General features: G+C 42.8%; 1 protein-coding gene across 2 annotated transcripts in view; it reads left to right on the top strand.

Moving 5' to 3' along the window:
• PCNX2 (pecanex 2) overlaps positions 1-23138 on the top strand; it is a 311141-nt gene that overhangs the window by 32187 nt on the left and 255816 nt on the right. For both annotated transcript variants that reach the window (XM_061404843.1, XM_061404842.1), the window contains exons 6-8: positions 5142-5289; positions 5415-5560; positions 8902-8995. In XM_061404843.1, coding sequence (XP_061260827.1) covers positions 5142-5289; positions 5415-5560; positions 8902-8995 — 388 coding nt within the window. The remainder of the gene's footprint in view (positions 1-5141; positions 5290-5414; positions 5561-8901; positions 8996-23138) is intronic.

Genomic DNA, 23138 nt, shown 5'->3' with positions numbered 1-23138 from the left:
TGAGCTGTTCATATATTTTGATATTAACTCCTTGTCAGTCATATCATTTGCAAGTATTTTCTCCCAATCATTAGGTTGTCTGCTTATTTTGATGATGGTTTTCTTTGTTGTACAAAAGCTTTTAAATTTAATTATGTCCCATTTAAAAAAATTTTTGCTTTTGTTTTCTTTGCCTTAGGAAACAGATGCAAACAGTAATTCTGCAGTTTATGTCAAAGAGTGCTTTGCCTTATGTTTTCTTCTAGGAGTTTTTTTGGTTTCTGATATTATATTTAGGTCTTTAACTCATTTTGAGTTTAGTTTTTGTATCTGGTATGAGGAAATATTCTAATCTCATTCTTTTATATGTAGTTATCCAGTGCTCTTTACGGTACTCTTATTTCCAACCCAGGTTGCCTCCACAAAGGCCTTTAGGATTATCTTTAGGTCTTGGGGATATTCTAGAATTTGAGGCGATAGAAACCCACATACTTACCAACAGCCTTCAAAATCATGTTTCTGTTTTGTTTTGATACTGCTTTATTTTATTTTGTGGTAATAAAAACTGCTCAATTGAGAAAAAGTAAGGCTATTATTTAGCGCTTGCTACAAAAGAGTCCAACACCAGCATTCTGGCAGAAACTCTGAGGCAGGCAGAGAAGAAAGCGTTGTAGTGGAAAAAAGGAAGATTCCAGGTGTGATTGGAAGCTGTTGGCCTGGGGAAGCTGGAGGCGGGATTATAGCATTTGATGTGATTAGTTTATTATTGTCATTGTCACTAGGTCCTGTCCACCTCCTTGTGACCCCCTGGACTGCAGCATGCTAGGCTTCTCTGTCCTTCACTATCTCCTGGAGTTTGCTCAAATTCTTGTCCATTGAGCCAGTGATGCTATCTAACCATCTCATCCCCCTGCTGCCCTCTTCTCCTGCTCTCAATCTTTCCCAGCATCAGGGTCTTTTCCAATGAATTGACTCTTTGCATCAGCTGGCCAAAGTCTTGGAGCTTCAGCTTTAGCATCAACAATAAATATTCAGGGTTGATTTCCTTCAGGATTGACTGGTTTGATCTCCTTGCAGTCCAAGGGACTCTCAAGAGTCTTCTCCAACACCACAATTTGAAACCATCTATTCCTCAGTGCTCAGCCTTCTAAATGGTCCAACTTTCACATCCATACGTGACTACTGGAAAAAACAGCTTTGACTATACGGACATTTTTTGGCAAAGTGAGGTCTCTGCTTTTTAATATGCTGTCTAGATTTGTCATAGCTTTCCCTCCAAGAAGCAAGTGTCTTTCAATTTCATGGCTACAGTTACCATCTACAGTGATTTTGGAGCCATGAAGTGATGGGACAAGATGCCGTGATCTTAGTTTTTTGAATGTTGAGTTTCAAGCCAGCTTTTTCACTCTCTATTTCAGCCTTATCAAGAGGCTCTTTAGTTCCTCTTCACTTTCTGCCATATAGTGGTATCATCTGCATATCTGAGATTGTTCTCTTGGCAATCTTGATTCCAGCTTGTGATTCCTCCAACCTTGCATTTTGCATTATGTATTCTGCATATAAGTTAAATAAGTGAAGTCGCTCAGTCGTGTCTGACTCTTTGTGACCCCATGGACTATAGTCTACCAGGTTCCTCCATCCATGGGATTTCCCAGGCAAGAGTACTGGAGTGGGTTGCCATTTCCTTTTCCAGGAGATCTTCCCGACCCAGGGACTGAACCTGGGTCTCCCACATGGTAGGCAGACGCTTTACCATCTGAGCCACCAGGGAAGTCTAAGCAGGGTGAAAATATACAGCCTTATTGTACTCCTTTCTCAATTTTCCACCAGTTGTTCCATGTCCAGTTCTAACTATTGCTTCTTGACCTGCATAAGGTTTCTCAGGAGACAGGTAAGGTGGTCTGGTAGTCCTATCTCTTTAAGAATTTTGCAGTTTGTTGTAATCCACACAGTCAAAGGCTTTAGTGTAGTCAATGAAGCAGAAATAGATTTTTTTTTAATTCCCTTGCTTTTTCCGTGATCCAACAAAGGTTTGCAATTTGATCTCTGGCTCCTTTGCCATTTTGAAATCCAGCTTTACATCTGAAAGTTCTCAGTTCACATACTGCTGAAGCCTAGCTTGAAGATTTTGAGCATAATCATGCTAACATGTGAAATCAGCACAATTATATGATAGTTTGAACATTCTTTGGCATTGCCTTTCTTTGTGGTAGGAATGAAAACTGACTTTTTCCAGTCATGTGGCCATTGCTGAGTTTTCCAAATTTGCTGCCATATTCACAAATTTGCAGCATTTTCACATCATCGTCTTTTAGGATTTTAAATAGTCTAGCTGCAATTCCATCATCTCCACTAGCTTTGTTCATAGTATGCTTCCTAAGGCCCGCTTGACTTCACACTTCAGGGTGTCCAGTTCTAGGTGAGTGACTGCATCATCGTGGTTATCTGGGTCATTGAGACCTTTCTTGTGTAGTTTCATGTATACATTTCTTGCATAGTTATGTGTGTTCTTGCCACCTCTTAATCTCTTCTGTTTTTTAGGTCCTTACCACTTCTGTCCTTTATCATGGGGAAGAAAATGGCAACCCACTCCAGTATTCTTGCCTGAAGAACCCCATGAGCAGTATAAAAAGGCAAAAACATGATTGGTTAAAAGAGCATATTTGGCTTCCTCTGATTGGTTGGATTTCTGCAATTGGAAGCAGGGATAAAAATTAGGAAAGCTCTCAGTTATTAATCAATTCCTGTCCATTTTGGGCTGATTGTTGCAGGAGTTATTATTTGGCTTCCTGAGTCGTTTGCTAGAAATAGTGGTCTGATATCCGACAAGTGTGACTTGTACATAGTATGTTAGTTTCCTGGGCTGGTTACTGTAGCTAATGGATTATTTTTCTGAGATTGTGTAGATTGTGGGTCAGAGTTCTATTTGTGTATATATTATATGGCTATTGTCTATTTGTATATTCAATTTCTCCTAGACTTTCTAAGAAAATAATCATGAATGCATGTGGAGATGGTTATTGAAGAATTATTAATATCTGCAGTATAGAAAAATAGAAACACTAAATTTATAAGAATAGGAGTCTAGTTTAATAAATTATACTATTTTAATATAATATTATTTAGTTTCCATTTGGGGATGATGCAGAAGAATATCTCCTGTCATTAAATATTAATAGTACTTTAAGATAAGTAAAACAGTTATAGAAGTAGAACAGTTATAAAACAATACCTGCTTTTGGGGACTTCCCTGGTGGTCCAGTTTTTAAGATTCCATGCCTCCACTACAGAGGACATGGGTTCGATCACTGGACAAAGAACTAAGATCCCACGTGCCTGCAGCATATCCAAAAAAACCTAACACCAAAAACTGTTTTATAGCTTTTCTATTTAGTTCAGTAAATTATACTGTATTAATGTAAGATAACTTCCATTTTTGGATGATGTAGAAATATATAATCATTAAATATTTGTAATAATTTAAGAAAAGTAGAATAGTTATAAAACAACATCTAAATTATAACTTTATTTTTGAAAAAAAAAAAATGTCTAAAAGAAAACTCTGGTGTGATATCTATCATATTGGCTCCTGAATCAGCATGGTGGGGTTAGGAGTAATTTAAGATTTTTTCCCTTTTCTCTAGTTTTAAATTATATGCCATTCAGTTGTGCTATTTTTAGACACTGAAATTCCTTTACGTGTGTATTTTTAAAGGCAAAAGGAGAAAAGTAGCCACTGTTGTTGTTTGGTCGCCAAGTCGTGTCCAGGTCTTTTGTGACCCCGTGGACTGTAGCTTGCCAGACTCCTCTGCCCATGAGATTTCCCAGGCAGGAGTACTGGAGTGGGTTGCCATTTCCTTCTCCAAGAGATCTTCCCAACCCAGGGACTGAACCCGCATCTCCTGTCTTGGCAGGAGGGTTCTTTACCACCGAGCCATCAGAGAAGCCCCAAAGTAGCCCATAGGTTGGCATATGTTATGTGCCCAATTAAGAGAAGGAGAGACTAAGGTATTAAAAGCAACATGAATGAAGGAGTCCACATACATGTAGTGTTAGCAGATAGAGCTGTCTAAACATGCCTCACTGCAGTTTTTATGTGACATGATCACTGGCTAAAGCTATTTGTTATGATAGCACTTTTTCACAGATGTGTTTCTTGAAAACTGTGAAAACTTCTATCTTGACAAGCTGTCAAATGAAATGCAAACGTTTTTGTACCAAAGCAATTCTAATCGTTTCACAGATGCACTGGGAATATTTTTCTTCAGGACTCACGTGGAAGCCAGCAATGTGTCTCTAATTACTTCAAGTCTAAGGATGAAAACCTTTGTTTTATACATGGTGATGGGATTCAGACCCCAGGGAAGCTAGCGTCATTTTAGTTTTTAAGGCAGATCTTGGTGGGCTTTCTGAATGTCACTCCTTGAAATAGCCTGTAGGTTCAAACCACACAATCATGTTCTTCTCTCAGGCAGACATTTACGCAGAAGAACATAGCTATTGGCAGCTTTGGTCATAGGAATACAGAAGACATTGTGACCTTGAAAAGGTCAGAATGACCTTGACATTGTGACCTTTGATGTGTGTCTTTAGACATGCGTTTCAGTAGTTGTGGGACACTGGCTTCTCTAGCTGTGGTGTGCAGGCTTAGTTGCTCTGCGACATGTGGTATCTTAGTTCCCTGACCAGAGATCAAACCCACGTCCCCTGAATTGGAAGGTGAAGTCTTAACCATTGAACCACCAGGGAAGTCCTCATAGGAGCTATTTACATTTTTCTATTTATTTTTACTTCAGCTTGGTAACTTACCTCCACTCATTTCCACCTTAATTTCTTACTACTGCTGCTGCTGCTAAGTCGCTTCAGTCGTGTCCGACTCTGTGCGACCCCATAGACGGCAGCCCACCAGGCTCCCCCGTCCCTGGGATTCTCCAGGCAAGAATGCTGGAGTGGGTTGCCATTTCCTTCTCCAATGCAGGAAAGTGAAAAGTGAAAGTGAAGTCGCTCAGTCGTGTCTGACTCTTAGCGACCCCATGGACTGCAGCCTACCAGGCTCCTCTGTCCATGGGATTTTCCAGGCAAGAGTACTGGAGTGGGGTGCCATTGCCTTCTCCCGATTTCTTACTAAGTATTATGTTAATACATAAAGCAGTGTTTTTCAGATAACTGCTCCCAGGAGAAAAAGGAAGAAATCCTGGAAAGTGAGAAACCCAGTGGACCCATTGCCAAACAAGGAAAACCAGACGTGCAAAGTCAAGACCACACCAGCACCAGCCCTGGGCTCACGGAACCTGCCAAGATCCCAACCCTGTAAGGATAACTTACTCATATAACTTTGTGCTGGTACAGTCTCATTCACTGGCTACTTCTTTTAGTGCTTTGTTAAGGATAAAGAGGTGTTCCGCATCATTTTTGAAACCTTTATATGTGTTAAGTTTCCAGGGCAATAGACAAAGGCAAATAATCTACAGGGTGACTTCCCAACAAGACAGTTCTGTGCTACAAGTCATAAGTGGGCCTGAAACATCGGTGCAAGACGAGATGTCCGTGGATGCGATGCATGTCTTCATCGATGAACATGGTAAGTCTTTAGAGCTCTTTACTCATGAGGTGGAGGGGGGAAGCTGGCAGCTTTCTCAAGTCCTATGTGGTCTCTTAGCCTGAGGACAGGTTTACCAGCCATCTGAAAGTAGAAAGGTCCTATGAGACCCTTCCTAAACTAAAATGATGTAAACTCCTCAGCCTCTGGGATCTAATGCCTGATGATCTGAGGTGGATCTGATGTAATATTAACAGAAATAAAGTGCACAACAAATATAATGCCCTTGAATCATCCTGAAACCACCCCCTACCCAGTCCGTGGAAAATTTGTCTTCCATGAAACCGGTCAAGTGAAGAAGCAGTTATCCAGGGATGCATAAAATGCATCTGTATAATACACTGCTGCTGCTGCTGCTAAGTTGCTTCAGTTGTGTCCGACTCTGTGCGACCCCATAGATGGCAGCCCACTAGGCTCCTTTGTCCCTGGGATTCTCCAGGCAAGAATACTGGAGTGGGTTGCCATTTCCTTTTCCAATGCATGAAAGTGAAAAGTGAAAGTGAAGTCGCTCAGTCTTGCCCGACTCTACCAGGGTCCTCCGTCCATGGGAATTTCCAGGCAAGAGTACTGGATTGGGGTGCCATTGCCTTCTCCGAGTATAATACACAGATGCTCCCAATTCAAAGCCATGATGGTTTGATGCTGAGATGCTGGGTGGGAGCCCGGTGATGCTACTCTTACTGCTTAGGGTGTGAGCTGGCTCTATAGCTCACTGCAGGACAAAGACTGAATGCTGTTTTTACTTTAAGCCTTTTAGAAGCAGAACTCATTTCCGAATTTCTTTCAGTTAGCAAAATAGGTACTAAGGTCGATCTTTTGTAAAAAGTGAAGTGCATAAAGCAAACTTTTGAAAAGCAGGGAATCCCTGTATTAGACTTTGAAACAGGAAGGCTTCGTGCTGACTGCTCACAGTTAATGTTCTTTGGACAGGCTGTGCACCCTCTGCCTCAGGGCCTTTGCGTATACCACGCCCCTATGCCTGCATTGTGCCGTTTATCCTTCAGATCTCTATTCTAAAGAAGATTCTTCAGGAAAACCTTTCCTGGATATCCCAGGCTTAATAAATTTCATCTGTGCTTTTGCTCTCTCAACACCCTATCCCTTTCCTTCTTTGAGACTATTACAGCTTCTAGTTGTTTATTGAGTGCTCAGTTGCTTCGATTGTGTCTGACTCTTTGTGACCCCATGGGCCACAGCGTGCCAGATTCCTTTGTTCATGGATTTTCCAGGCAAGAACACTGGAGTGGTTTGCCATTTCCTACTCCAGGGGATCTTCTCTACCCAGGGATCAAACCCACGTCTCCTGAGTCTCCTGCCTTGCAGGCAGATTCTTTACTGTTGAACCACTGGGGAAGCCCGATGTTTATTGCCTTATAATAATTTGATTACTGACATTCTCCCCATTTTCACAATTGTAAATTTCAGGAATGTAATGTCTAGCACCTAATAAATATTTATTGCATATATGCTGAAATCTGACTTTGATATATCTTTAATGCCTTGTTACAAAAAGATTAAAAGTAATAGAAAAAGAGAGAAAGGAAGGGAGAAAGAAAAAATCATTAAGTGGCAAGTTCAAGGTTCCTTTGATTAAGAGATATAGATCCTAGGTTTTCTAGGATGAGTCTTGGGTTAAATTTTTTAAAGATTAATTAATACTTGATTAGTCTACTGTCAAGGGCTTCCCAGGTGGTGCTAGTGGTTAAGAACCTGCCTGCCAATACAGGAGATGTGGGTTTGATGCCTGGGTTGGGAAGATCCCCTAGAGGAGGGCATGGCCACCCACTCCAGTATTCTTGCCTGGCAAATCCAGTGGACAGAGGAGCCTGGTGGGCCACGGTCCACAGGGTCCAACATGATTGAAATGACTTCACACCCTTGCACGCACATTCTACTTACAAATAGATCCTGGTTTGGATAATAAATTATGTGTTACCGTCTCTCTATAGACCAGTAATTTATAGTTTGAAGTGCTTTTGCATCTGTAGAAATACAAAGAGACTTTTATGTTATAAAGAACAACATTATCACCTTTGTCCAAGCCTCCAGAGGGGCTGTGGTTGTCACTGTCTGTGCTTTGCTTGGTGGGACAGCCTTCGAGTTGAGGTCAGGCACTGTGGAATGCCTTGCAACTACTCCTAACAGACAAGGCTAATGATGCTCCCCTGTCACCTGAAGAAAGTACAGTTAAAACCTCTTCTGGGGAGAAGCCGTTTATATTTACAAAGTGAACTGACGTTCACACCTCAATACCCTGAACCACTTTAGCAGGCTAAATTAATTCCATCTGGTGCTTCCCCTCATTACCAGGCTGACACCCCAGTCAGCAGCTATGCCAGTGCTTATCTGCAAGTTCAAAGGTAGGGATGGCCCCATGTGGCCCACTTATCAAAACCATGCATTTAATAAGCCTCTTTTTGTGCATGATACCAGAACAAGACAAACCCCCAGTTACAGCATGCGCAGATCATCCTGACACATGAAGAGAATATACCAAAAAATGCATTGAAAAGAATGTATTAGAAGAAGATTAGAGATGGTGCAAATTAATCGATGAAAAGCAATTAAGTGATAAGTAACTGAGTCATGTGATATCACTTATATGTGGGATCTAAAAAAATGGATACAAGTGAACATACTTAGAAAGCAGAAACAGACTCATAGAGGTAGAAAACAAACTTATGCTTACCAAAGGGGAGAGCAGGGAGGGATATACTAGGGATTGGGAACTAACAGATATACTATTATATATTATATATATATAAAATATAAATTAAATTACATATAAAACATTATATATTATATAATTATATGTAAATTATATTTATATGATTATATAAAATTATATATAAATATATTTATACATACATAAATAAATGCTATATTACATATTATAATGTTATAGTGTTATATTGTGTATATTATTATATATTATATATAAAATAAATAAACAAGGACCTACTCTATAGCATTAGGAACTATATTCAGTATCCTGTAATAACCTACAATGGAAAAGACTCTGAAAAAGAATGTAGATGTATATGTATAATGGAATTGCTTTGCTGCACACCTGAAACTAACACAACATTGTGAATCAACTATACTTCAATGAAAAAAAAGTGACTAAGTCCAACTTGTCTAAGCATATTATTATAGTGATGCCTCAGATTTTCCTTCTATGGAGAAATACAAAGAATGGACTTCGATTACCAACAATTATTATTAAAATCATCCAAAATTAGTTCCCTCTAACTTGAAAAAAGTATCCACAGAAATGATCATATACAAGCAGTTGTGTAATGTTCTTTGCTGAACTTTTGCAGGGGAGATTAAATCCTGTTATTTAAAGTCTGGAAATCAGAAAGAAGGCCCTTTCCAGCATCAGCCATCAAATTATGAAGGCTTCTCTCACGCTGGGTAAGTAGGGCTTGTTTTCAGGTTGGGGAGGTGTCGTGTCACTGCCCCCAGCAACTTCCATGCAACTTACTCTGACTGTAAATGAAGTGAGGATCCTGGTGTCAAATGAACGTGTTAATCCATCTATGGGCCTGAAAGCATGTGAGTCTCATGCAAAAGAAAAAGAAAACCAGATATTGTAGAATAATAAAAAATAAATGGAACCACCTTCATAGTGAGAGTGAAGTTGCTCAGTCATGTCCAACTCTTTGCAACCCCATGGACTGTAGCACACCAGGCTCCTCTGTCTGTCCATGGGATTTTCCAGGCAAGAATACTGGAGTGGGTTGCCATTTCCTTCTCCAAGGGGCTCTTCCCAACCCAGGGATTGAACCCGGTTCTCCCGCATTGCAGGCAGATGCTTTTACCATCTGAGCCACCAGGGAAGTCCATTATACCTTCATAGTAGCCACTTCCAAAAATAAATATAGCATGTTGGTATGAATAGAGTGGAATCCTGTGTAAATGATATGGGGAAGGCATTGATGCCGTCTGAGGATATATTATGAAATCCGTCTCAAGGAATGAACTAGAGAAATGGTTAGTTTTCATCTGTATGGATGAGGCACACTCTTTTGCTGGTAGATGGTCTAAACATCTTTTCTGCTCTCCTTCTGAGTGTGTTGAGTAACTTTCTTAATCATGTTCATTATGTTGATACAAAATTCACTTGCACGTCCAAAACATATATGGATTAATACGTGACATTAGGCAAACTATAAGTCTTCTCAGTTGTGGATTGAGTTCATCCTTCATCCTGGACTTCAGGATTCTTTGAGGATAATCCATAGGGTCATGCCTCAGTGGCTTGCTCCGAGTGAGAGTACATTTTTCATATACATTTCTCTAGAGCTGTACCTTTTTGAGGATTTATGGAAGACTTTTGTGATGTCACTGAAATGCCTTAGACTTCATGTCTGGAAAGTGTAAAGGGAGTTACAGGAGGTCTACTCCTAGTTTCTAGGGTGCAGTGTTCCTTCCTGAGGTCAAAGTTTCCTTACCAGCTGTGCTTGGGAAGTTCAAGGTGAGCCTCTAGTATACCTAGAACAAAGTCTGTCCTCGTCCCTGCAGTCTTGCCTTCAGGTGGGATTCTGCCATGTGCCAGCCTTTCAGGGTGTTCTTTTGCCATTCCTACTACTTCTCACCTGCTCAGGAGTACTGGTGTCAGCCGTCACGGTAGATCTGACGGCTGCTGTGGCTGACCACAGCAGTATTCACGGCCACACAACCCCACCTGGGTCCCAGCCCCAAAGCAGCCTGCTCGGGTCCAGAGTGAGTCCTGGGGGGAGACAGGAATAGTCTCCATCACCCACCTGCCTTCCACTGTTCCTTATCTCCCTTGGTACCCACATTTCAATCAAAACAAACAACACAAAATTCTCATTCTTCAGCCAAAAAGCATGCAAAGTGGTATTTGCCAATGGAGACCCATGAGGAGAGACAGGTCTGCCACCCCCATCTTGGCTCCAGCCTCCAGGATATTTTGTGGCAATGATTTGATGAGTTCAGTCATCTAAGGTGGCAGCTTTCTTCAGATGAAATATTTAATTACATGAGAACACAGCTTGAGAAGCTGTCCTGTTACCCTACAATCCTCAGTTGAAAGCTGTAGTGTTTTTAAGCTGTATTTGGAACAAGTACAAGCCTCTTATTTTATCCCCAAGTAGATTTGCAAAGCTTTTTAATTTTTGTTTTCCTGATAAATGGGCTTCACTTTCCCCGAGGAAAATATTTGAACTGCCTTTTGCTGGTAATGGCAAGTAGAATAAGACCACCTATCCAGAGCCTTAAAACACTAAAAATACAGAGTGTGCAGATAAGAATTAAAAAGCGTGCCAGTAGGGTTTTCAGTAAGCCCCATTCCTTGGACCATACCTCATTGAGAGATACCATTAACTCACCTTCTCCCCTTAATTTCTCTCTCCTCATTAATTTCCCTGCAACTCTTGTTTTCTTTTGTTTCCTCTGTGTGTCTTCCTCAGCTAGAGCTCTTTTCTGTTTAATCACTGCTCCTCCTCCATTTCGAGACCTGTTGAGGCTAAGGATTGCCGTAGAGCATTTACTCTTGGTGAGAGATTTTGGCGAGGGTAGGTTTTGGCCCTGCTGGAGTTTTAGGGGACACCAATTGTGTTTTCCTGTGAAGCCCTGTGGCTTAGCAGTGTCTCAAAATGTCAGTCCTTTCCTAGATCTGCCTTCCCATGTACATGAACAGTTAGACCCTTTCTGTTACCCATGAGAGAAATCCAAGTCCAGCAGCCTTCACCAAAATGCGAGTTTAGGGGCCATGTAATGGAGCTGTCTTGGGTAGATGGCTTCAAGTGTGTGGTTTCTGCTTCTCTCATCACCTTCCTGTTGCTCTTTTTGACATCACTCTCAAACACCTCACCCTGACAGTCAAAAGATGGCTGCAGGGTCTTCCCTGCTGTCCCCGTGGTTGAGACCCTGTGTTTTCAGCACAGTGGGTACAGGTTCAATCCCTGGTTGGGGAACTAGGGTCCCACATGCCTTGTGACTGAGAGTAAATAAAATGCTCTGATACTACAAGAAAAGGTGCTTCAGTAGCCCCACATCTTATGTCTTCTCTCATTCAAGTCCACTGGAGATAACATATTTCTTCCCCATAAACTGTGACTCCTTCATTCTCACGGGCCGTGGACCCTGAGCCTAGCCACCAAGGCAAGTACTTGGCTTGGGTCTAAGTACATGCACAGAGCTGGAATGCCAGGTTCCCTTTGAGAACGTACGGGAGTTCTCTTCAGAGGGAAAACTGGAGCAGGGTGGGTCGACATGTGCTTAGTTGCTCAATTGTGTTGGACTCTGCGACTCCATAGACGTAGCCCACCAGGCTCCTCTGTCCATGGGATTTACCAGGGAGGATACTGGAGTGGGTTGCCATTTCCTACTCTCCAGGGCATCTTCCAGACCCGGGGGTTGAACGTGCATCTCTTGAGTCTCCTGGATTGGCAGGTGGGTTCTTTACCACTACTACGAGTGCCGCCTGGGAAGCCCCACGGTGCATGGATGCTGGGCAGCAGAAGTGGACAAATGATCCCTGAGGACTCTCCTTCTGGTAAAATGCAAGGAAATTAATGACTGTCCTTCTTTAAAGAGAGTGATGATCGAGTTTATAAAAGCAACCTTCTTTTAAAGAAACGTTCCTCGTTGTTTCTTACATTTTTTGTATGTGAACATTCTGACGGACAAGGTCTTGGTCCCCCAGCCCTACATGCGATGTTCTTTTTTCTATTTTTAAAGATTTTTTTTTAATGTGGACCATTTAAAAGTCTTTATTGAATTTGTTACAATATTTCTTCTGTTTTATGCTTTGGTTTTGTGGCTGCAAAGCGTGTGGGGATCTTAGCTCCTTGACCAGTGATCGAACTCTCACCTCCTGCATTGGAAGGTGACGTCTGAACCTCTGGACCACAAGGGAAATTCTCCTACATGCTATGTTCTAAGTCTTTGATTATCTGCTTTTTCCTAAGGTAGTTTGACAGGGCATCAGTCTTAAGAGTTCTAAGAAAGAATGGCCCACAGTCATGCACATCATCTCTTTCTTGTGCTTAAAGATAAAATAATATACATGTCTGCTATTATATGTATGTGTGCTTGGCCGCCCAGTCATGTCCGACTCTTTGTGACCCCTTGGACTGTAGCCTGCCAGGCTCTTCTGTCCACGGGACTTCCCAGGTAAGAATACTGGAGTGGATGCCATTTTATTATTTGAGAATATACATGTCCTCTGTACTGTCTACTCTTTGAGATAAGTTGGTCCTTTCGAAGGGACTTTGTTCTGGAATGTTATGGCCATTCAGTGGCCCATTTGGGCACAGGAGGTGTGTGGTGCTTCTTGTTTGATGCTTGAGCACAAAACTCTGGTCACTTCACTTAGCAAAATTATAGTATTGAAGGTGTTCCTGGGGGGATGCTGGAAAAGCACTCATGGGACTGCCATTTGTTTAATTCATGCTCAGAAAAAATGGCTCAGTCCTATGTAGAGTCAGATGATCTTCTGGATTTCAGCTGCTGTCTGACAGCCTTAGGGTGACTATTTCAACAGTCTCACACTCCTCCCCAGGCTAAGAGATGTTAAAAGCTGTGCCACCCACATGTGGGAGGCTAATTTCTTTGGATTTGTAATCAGACTTGGCTTTTGTGGATGCGTGTGGTGTAGTGATGGCTTGGGTATTTTTGAACTGGTTGTATGAATGAAAAATTGTGGTAAGATAGGATGAGAGCAGGGCTTCCTGGGTGGCTCAGGCTGTAAAGAATCTGCCCACAATGAGGGAGACCTGGGTTCGATCTCTGGGTTGGGAAGATCGCCTGAAGAAGGGAATGACCAACCCACTCCAGTATTCTTGCCTGGAGAATTCCATGGACCGAGGAGCCTGGTGGGTTACAGTCCATGGGGTTGCAGAGAGTCAGACACACTGACTGACTAACACTTTCACTATCTTTAGGATAAAAGCAAACAGGCTGGTTTAATTTGTTGTTGTTGTTTTCAAAGAGAATTTATGTATTTATTTGGTTGCACTAGGTCTTATTTGGAGAAGGCAATGGCACCCCACTCCAGTACTCTTGCCTGGAAAATCCCATGGACGGAGGAGCCTGGTGGGCTGCGGTCCATGGGGTCACGAAGAGTCAGACACGACTGAGTGACTTCACTTTCACTTTTCACTTTCATGCATTGGAGAAGGAAATGGCAACCCACTCCAGCGTTCTTGCCTGGAGAATCCCAAGGTTGGAGGAGCCTGGTGGGCTGCCATCTATGGGGTCGCACAGAGTCAGACATGACTGAAGGGACTTAGCAGCAGCAGCAGCAGGTCTTATTTGCCACACACGGGATCTTTAGTTTTGGCATTCGGATCTAGTTCCCTGACTAGGTTTGAACCTGGGCTTTCTGCACTGGGAGAGCAGAGTCTTAGCCACTGGACAACCAGGGAAATTCCAAGCTGGTTTAGTTTGAGTGTGTTAATTTTTGCATTGACCACATCCAATTTACCTTGATTCATGGACCTAACATTCCAGGTTCCTATGCAATATTGTTCTTTATAGCATCAGACTTTACTTTCACCACGAGACACATCCACAACTGGGCATCATTTCCACTTTGACCCAGCTACTTTATTCTTTCTGGAGCTATCTCTCCGCTCTTCCCCGGTAGCATATTGGACACTTACTGACCTGGGCACCTTATGTTCTGGTGTCCTGTGCGTGCTGCAGTCCATGGGGTCGCAAAGAGTTGAACATGACTTAGCAACTGAACAACAACAATCCTTTCATTAACATACCTGTGTGTGTGTCTGTATATATGGAGAGTGTCATTCCTTTCTTTAATGCTAGAGGTAAAGACATCAGAGCAGCACGTAGCTGGTCAAGTGCAGTGACAGCGGTTGGAGGGCCAAGTCACTCACAGTTTACACTGTATTTCAGTGGGCCTCGAGTCTTTCCGTGGGAAGCAGCGTTCTGGCAGTTCCCGGCCCTGGAGGAAGTGTTTTCCTGTCATAGTTGTGGTGGCAGCAGCCATCGCTTGTCAATGATGTATTCTGCACTAAGCACTGTGCTAAGTATTAAATTATCCCCTTTCATGCGTGTGACAAAGTAGAGGTAGGTGATATTAGCTCCATTAGATAGAAAAGGAAACTGAGACTGATGAAGAAACAAGCCCAACCTCAGTAGCTACTAAGTGGCCGGGGGACTCTTAAATCCCTCCCCCAGCACCCTTCTGCAGGCAGGGGCTGCAGCCCCAATCCCTGGGTGCCAGGCAGGGGGGCAAATGGATGAAGTGGACCCAGAATCAAACGCGAGCGGCACTGGGTGCTGAGTCCACTGGAGGGCACTGGTCCTGTGGCACCAGTGGTAAGGACTCCACCTGCCAAGGCAGGAGACACAAGAGATGTGGGTTTGATCCCTGAGTTGGGAAGATCCCCTGGAGGAGGAAATGGCAACCCGTCCCATATTCTTGCCTGGAAAATCCCATGGACGGAGGAGCCTGGTGGACTACAGTCCATGGGGTCGCAAAGAGTCAGACACGACCGAGCACATGCACTTGCTAGAGGGCTATTTAGGGTGCTCATGGCAGCTTGGGAAGCCTGGGTGGCCAGATTTTCCAATTTATTCCCAAGAGGAGCTAGAAATTCCCATTTATCTATAAAAATCCATTTTTTAAAAAGATTTTTTTTTGATGTGGACCATTAAAAAAAATCTTTACTGAATTTGTTATAATATTCAATAATGTATTCTTTTATTTTTTATGTTTCTGATTTTTTGTCTGAGAGGCCTGTGGGATCTTAGCCATTGACCAGGAATTGAACCCACACCCCCTGCATTGGAAGGTGAAGTTTTAAGCACTGGATCACCAGGGACGTCCCTCTATTTTGTCTAATGTTATTGATTTTAATATTTTTTTTGAATTGCCACAGGCCACAGATAACATATATGGTTGGCTGAGGCCTGTGAGTGCTCTGAGACCTGGGTGAGGCAGTCCTCTTGCTAACACGTGTGATATTGGGGTGATCTTACACAGACCCCCACCTCCTCCAGGCACCCTTCACAGCCCATGCTTCACTGCTTCACTCCTGGAGGCCCATGGCGCTGGCCTCCAACCCTTCCTCTTCCAGGCCTCTGCCTGTTTTTGCCTGGAATGCTACCTTCTGGAGTTCTCTTCTTCCCAAGCACAGATTACTATCTGCCTCTTATATCCATCTTTCCTGTGTCAGTCCTTCCATGACAATTACTCCATCCCTCCATGCTGCTGTTAGAGGAGCTTGCCACACTCTCCCTGGTGCCCAAGACACCTAGCTCTTCTAGACTGTTCTTGTTTAAGGATAAGTCACCTTGGCTAGGGTACCTCTGGGGTTCTCTGGTGGCTCAGTGGTAAAGAATCCATCTGCTAAATGCAGGAAGCACGGGTTCAGTTTCTGGGTCAGAAAGATCCCCTGGAGAAGGAACTGGCTACCCACTCCAGTATTCTCGCCCGGAGAATCCCACGGACAAAGGAGCCTGGTGGGCTACAGTTCATGGGTTGCAGAGAGTTGGGCACAATTTAGTGACTAAACAACAAATAAAAATACTAGGGTGCCTCCGTAGCCCTCACTTAGCCCTGTGTAGGTGGATGCTCAGTAGTGAACTGAATCAAATTAATCATTGGAAATGACAAGGTAGCCCAATTAGAGTTCTGGATAGCAGACGCCAACTGGTCATTTAGGGATAGCAGATAAGAGGTAGAGCAGGAGGGGGAGAGGTGGGCTGTGAAATCCCATGGAGGATGTCATGTTTGGTTCTGCTTGCAGCAGGAGAAATTAGACCTCTCTGCAGAGAAACAACCCAGTGAAAGTGGATTATTCAAACAGCACCCACAGATCACTCCCTCACCTGATTGTTGGAGGGGAAGAGCCAGAAGCAATAGGAGTTTGTCTGGTCAACGTATTTTTTACAATTTAACTTTTATTGACGTATAGTTGCTTTACTGCTTTGTGTTAGTTTTTGCTGTACAGCAAGGTGAATCAGCTATACATATTCATATATCCCCCCTTTTTTGGATTCTCTTCCCATGTAGGTCATCACAGAGCACTGAGTACAGTTCCCTGTGCTATGCTGTGTGTGTGTGTGTGTGTGTGTGTGTGTTAGTCGCTCAGTTGTGTTTGAGACCCCATGGATGGTAGCCCACCAGGCTCCTCTGTCCATGGGATTCTCCAGACAAGAATACTGGAGTGGGCTGTCATGCACTCCTCCAGGGGATCTTCTTGACTCAGGGATCAAACCCACTATATAGTAGGTCCTTGTTAACTAACTTATACATAATAGTATATATATATGAGGGCTTCCCTGGCAACTCAGTGGTAAAAAATCCACCTGCAGTGCAGGAGCCATAGGAAATGCGGGTTCGATCCCTGGATCAGGAAGATCCCCTGTAGGAGGGCACATAGCCCACTCCGGTATTCTTGCCTGGAGAATTCCATGGACAGAGAAGCCTGCTGGGTTACAGTCCATGGAGTTGCAAAGAGTTGGACACAACTAAAGAGACTCAGACTTTATTTTTTTGGGCTCCAAAATCACTGCAGATGGTGACTGCAGCCATGAGATTAAAAGACACTTACTCCTTGGAAGGAAAGTTATGACCAACCTAGATAGCATATTGAAAAGCAGAGACATGACTTTGCCAACAAAGGTTCGTCTAGTCAAGGCTATGGTTTTTCCTGTGGTCATGTATGGATGTGAGAGTTGGACTGTGAAGAAGGCTGAGCACTGAAGAATTGATGCTTTTGAACTGTGGTGTTGGAGAAGACTCTTGAGAGTCCCTTGGACTGCAAGGAGATCCAACCAGTCCATTCTGAAGGAGATCAGCCCTGGGATTTCTTTGGAAGGAATGATGCTGAAGCTGAAACTCTAATACTTTGGCCACCTCATGCGAAGAGTTGACTCATTGGAAAAGACTCTGATGCTGGGAGGAATTGGGAGCGGGAGGAGAAGGGAACGACAGAGGATGAGATGGCTGGATGGCATCACTGACTCGATGGACGTGAGTCTGAGTGAACTTCGGGAATTGGTGATGGACAGGGAGGCCTGGCATGCTGCGATTCGTGGGGTCGCAAAGAGTCGGGCACAGCTGAGCGACTGAACTGAACTGAACTGAACTGAAAGAGACTTAGCAGCACACACGTGGTGTATATACGTAATACAGAATGTTATCTTCTCCTTTCATAAGTAGCAAAATGGAGGGGAAAAAACGTGCAAAATGGCTCTTTTTAACCCTTCTCTGTAAAAATTGAGATTGAGTCTCAAATTTGATTTTCTAGCATTATATTCCATTCAATGGAAATGATTTTTTTTGTCCAGATGAGAGATGACTGTGATGGAAAGCTGACATTTCCTGAAGGAAATCCACACTTCCCTGACATCAGAGGGGTTGTGTCTGCAGCTTGAACTTTCATCTTGGACTGACTCAGATTCCCATTCCTGCACAAAGAGTAACTTTGGGTTTGACAATGAGCAGCTTCCTTGATCATTTTAAGCATCAGCTTTCTAATCCATAAATGGAAATAATACTAGGAATGAATTCAGTGGGTGGCTTCAAAAGCTAAATATCATAGCTGAAGCTCCAATACTTTGGCCACCTGATGTGAACAGCTGACTCATTGGAAAAGACCCTGATGCAGGGACAGATTGAGGGCAGGAGGAGAAGGGGATGACAGATGACATGATAGTTGGATGACATCACCAATTCAAAGCACATATGTCTGAGCAAACTCAAACATAGTGAAGATAGTGGAGATGGTGAAGGGTGTGCCTGGTGTGCTGGCAGTCCACGGGCTCACAAAGAGTCAGGCACAGCTGAACAGCAACCATATGTAGTACTTAGTACGGTACCTCTCATAGGGGACGCTGGGCCATGTAAGCTGTCGTTAAATGGTCTCCAAACAGAAGCAGTAGGGCAGTGGTTAAGGTTCACCATGACTTTACACAGCAATAGAGCCAGACTTTACGCTGAGGAAAGTCTTTCCTCTCGCACTTTTATGAGTCACTTTATGAGATTTTTAAGGCGGTTAAGTACCTTGTAGTCTATCAACCTGTTGTGTCCCAGCTTTTTGGCCTCTTTGGCAGTTTTAGAGAAGGTACTTTACTATTTTATGCCTGGCTTATAATGCCATTACATTTAGAGTTCTCCTATCAGAGTAAACATAAAGTTTGATTTTGAACTTGGAAGGATTCCGAGTTGGGGCTGTTTCTAAGCCCTTCAGCCATGGAAGATATTAGAAAAGCAGTGTTTTCCCTTTAAGGCGACTTCAGTGGCTGGGATCGCCTCCAACTAGGCCATTAAACCCCTGATTCTCATTATTGGCCAGAAAGCCATTCCTCTTCACCATTGTTAAGCCTAGTTGCCATGTGACAGTTTTATATCCCTGACTCCCAAGTATGAATAGGGAATTGTTTGCTGTGTAACTTCTGTGTCTCTCTGGGGATTCCTGGAGGAAACCAGGGGAGGAAACAAATTTCCCTCCTTGGTCCCTCCGTCATTGTGGGAACCAATACATTTCTCATTAACTGCCAGAGAAATATAAACGGTATTTTCTGGTTGTACAATAACTGTCCAGAAAGCCAGTACCTTTGGTAACATTATCTCATGTAGTCCTGCTTGCCTCAGAAACTAGAAGAAGGGACAATGGCTTGAACAGCAGAATTCAGAATTGCTATGTAAAAAAAAAATTTCAGAGGATAAATTTATTACACAGGACACAGGACTCATTCAGCTCAGACCGTCCTATGAGCTCATCTGCCTAGAAAATTGAAGTTGAAATAGTCTCTCTGCCTAGGAAGTTGAAGGTGAAGCTGCATAAAAGTTGAAGTGTGTTTTGTGTCCAAAGGGTTCACTGCAAAGCGGACTTTTATTATTTCCTCTGTATGTCTTGCAATGAAAACTTGATAGTTTCTGTTCTTTGTTCAGCAAAGATTTACCTTTCTTTCATCTGTGAATTCTTGCAAGCAACATAGAACAGCTTTCTTCTGTAAATGATGTACAACCATGCTTTACTATTATAAAACCTTTTCTAGTGTCAAAAGCAAACTCATGTAAATGCATACAAAATATTTAAAAGTGTGCACAAAATGCATATCATCTGCTCCCCAGTTAAATCTTATGGAAAAACATAGTGTTTACATTCATTTTGAGAATCTATTACTCATAAAGTAGCCTTGGTCTATTGAATGGTAAACTCATCTGGAGCAAATCAGTTTATAGGATCTTTATCAGGGATTTTTGTATCTCAACTTGTTTCTATTAAAAAAAACGTAGAGTAGATTACATTAGTAATCATCTATTTATATTTATCTGGATTCACTTGTTTTGAGCTTCTGTTTATTTATGAATCATTGTACTACATATTTGGAGAAGGAAATGGCAACCCACTCCAGTATTCTTGCCTGGAGAATCCCATGGACAGAGAAGCCCGGAGGGCTGCAGTCCATGGGGTCGCAAAGACTCGAATATGACTGAGCGACTCACATGTATGCAATAGTGCATATTGAAACAGATATTGTTATGCTTATACATTAGGCTTGCTTTTGAAAGCTACTCTAAACCTCTAAACCCATTAGGTACTACATTCCAAAGATGGATTGAAGTGCACTTAATCTTTATTGTCTTCTCAGAGTTCTTACTTTTTTGTTGAACATTATTATTATTAACCTCTCTGACCCTGGTCTCAGTAAAGCCTCCCTTACTTACTAGGATCAACTCTCAGGAAAACCTTTCAAAGCCATCGTGCTTAAGTACCTGGATCCCAAAGAAGGTAAGCAGGCAGAAAGTTGTAAAAAAAACCAAAACAAGACACCTCTTTAGGATTCTCTTCTTTACATTAGTCAGAAGTAATGATCCCTGGTTTGCAGTGTGGGGCAAATTAGTCAATTAGGTGGGCAAAATGTAAAATGTTGTAAATTCTCTCAATATTAGATATGCCTAGTTTTGTGTTCCCCTCAGGAATGAGTTGAAAATGTTAACTCCAGTGATAGATATTCAAGACACGCACATAGCCGCTTCACTCTGCTGATCTGCATGAGAGTTAGGTGTTACTGAGTTACTTTGAAAACTGCTGGCGTGGGGGTTCTTGGTGCCTTTGATCACATTTGTTCAGTTGCTAAGTCATGCCCAACTCTTTGCAACCCCATGGACTGCAGCGCTCGGCTTCCCTGTCCTTCACCTTCTCCCAGAGTTTGCTCAAACGTATGTCCATTGAGTGGGTGATGCCTTTCAACCATCTCATCCTTTGCCGGCCCCCTCTCCTGCCTTCAATCTTTCCCAGCATCAGGGTCTTTTCCAAGGTCAAATAGAGGTGGAAATATCTGGAAAAAGCAGATGACCTTCCAGGGGTTTGCCTCTGCAAAGTTCCCGCTATTCCACAATTCCTGTGTCCTCTCTCTCTCTCTTGTTTTTCTGTTGTTAATATCAGATCCTTTCACTGTAGTCCTTATTTTGTTTTCTTAGACACACTGCTGCTGCTGCTGCTGCTGCTAAGTCGCTTCAGTTATGTCCGACTCTGTGCGACCCCATTGACGGCAGCCCACCAGGCTCCCCCATCCCTGGGATTCTCTGGGCAAGAACACTGGAGGGGGTTGCCATTTCCTTCTCCAATGCATGAAAGTGAAAAATGAAAGTGAAGTTGCTCAGTCGTGTCCGACTCTTAGCAACCCCACGGACTGCAGCCTACCACTAGATAGATGAAAATTTCATGCAGGTGCAGAGTCCTAACAATGAAGGGTTTGTGAGGTTGACCCTAGAAAGACTTCTGTTTTCCCAGGCACTTTCTCTGAACCCTGGGGAAGAGGCCATGTGACTCAGTGGGTCTGTCTCCGTGATCACAGCCCCGGCTACCACACGGTGGCAGTCTCATCCCATGCTGGAGGCCTTGACCGGCTCCCAGGCTGGTGCTCTTCTTCTCAAATGCAAAGACGAATTTTGCTGTCATATAAAAGAAGAGTTGTTTGCAGGCTTTAAAGCAAGAATCCCTGTTCAAATTCTAAATAACAGGTTAGAGTTTCCAAAACAGTGCTTCTTTATTTAAAGATCCCACGTCTTGCACATGTGACTGTGGCTTTCATCTCCAGGCTGCCCCTCTGGGTGACTTGTTCCCATGGCCCCCAAGTAAGCCCATAAAACAAGGAAGGACTGGCAGAAAAAGAGAGGCCCTCTCCCTCAGAGTGGTAGCCTGTAAGTTTCGAGATGTGAGGAAGATGAAGAATTTCAAGGACTTCTTTCTACATCGGTGGGAAAATGTGTTTCAGTTATTTGTTGCTTACAGAAGCTGGGGTGAGTGAAAACCTGGAGAGTGCAATATAGTACAATGTGGTCACTGTGAGTTTGAAACCCAACTCTGTCGATAAGAAAATGCACCACTCTGGCCCCTGGTTCATCTTTATTTCCCCCTGTGGCTTCTCTTTTTGTACTTTCCATTAATCACTATTTCTGCTGTTGGTGTAAGCTTGATCTAGTTTAAATTTGTATATCTATGCCATGGGGCTTCCTAGGTGGCTCAGTGGTAAAAATCAGCCTACCAATGCAGGAGACACAGGAGATGTGGGTTCGATCCCTGGGTGGGTCAGCACGATCCCTTGGAGGAGGAAGTGGCAACCCACTCTGATACTTTTGCCTGGAGAATCCCTTGGACAGAGGAACTTGGAGGGCCAAAGTCCATGGAATTGCAAGAGAGTTGAACACGACTTAGTGACTAAATAACAACAACAACAAACATCTGTGTTATAGCTCTGAACCAAACTAGTTGACCAAAGATTAACCAGAGAGCAGGAAAATCAAGACCAGATGTGCAAATACAGCTCTATTGTAGTTCAGAGTGTAATTACTACCGGGTTGGAATATTTCCATTTCCATTGCTATTGTAGAGGCGGAAATATCTCCTGAAGCTTAGCATTTTAACATTATATTTATTAATATGGGGGAAGTCTCTAGCCTTAAGTTAGTGAAACAGAGACTTCTTTGGAGATTTTTAAAAAATTGAAGTATAGTTGATTTACAATGGTGTGTTAGTTTTAGGTGTACAGCAAAGTGATTCAGTTATTATATATATATATATTTTTTCCAGATTCTTTTCCCATATAGGTTATTATAAAATATTGAGTAGATTTCCCTGTGCTATACAGTAGGTCCTTGTTGATTATTTATTTTATGTATATAGTATTACTCCCAAACTGCTAATTTATCCCTTCCCCCCGACAGAAACTTTTTAGATGATTCTAAATCTAAACAGCCCATAGCTAAGATCAGGAGAAGAGACAGCAGATAGTCTGAGAAGAGATGCAAGAAAAGGAAGGTTGGATGGGAATTCTTGGAGGGTTGGTAGGAAAAGTCCTGTCCACTGAGTGATTTTTGTGACATCATAGCCTCATTGGTTCTTGAGTGGAAAAGCTGATGCCCATGGTTCACTTCAACTTCTGGACCCCAGAACAGTATGCCAAATGAAGAAGATACATCTTTTCACCCCTGGAAACAGCGTTACACATCTCCTAGTAAAATAGGAAACCTTTATTCACATAACAAGGCGGGTTTTCTGGTGAGGACACACCAGTCATAAAGCTCAGAAAAGAATCTCTCTTT

The sequence above is a fragment of the Bos javanicus genome, chromosome 28 (genome assembly GCF_032452875.1).
Source record: "Bos javanicus breed banteng chromosome 28, ARS-OSU_banteng_1.0, whole genome shotgun sequence".
NCBI lineage: Eukaryota > Metazoa > Chordata > Mammalia > Artiodactyla > Bovidae > Bos > Bos javanicus.
This window is presented reverse-complemented; position numbering and strand designations above follow the sequence as displayed.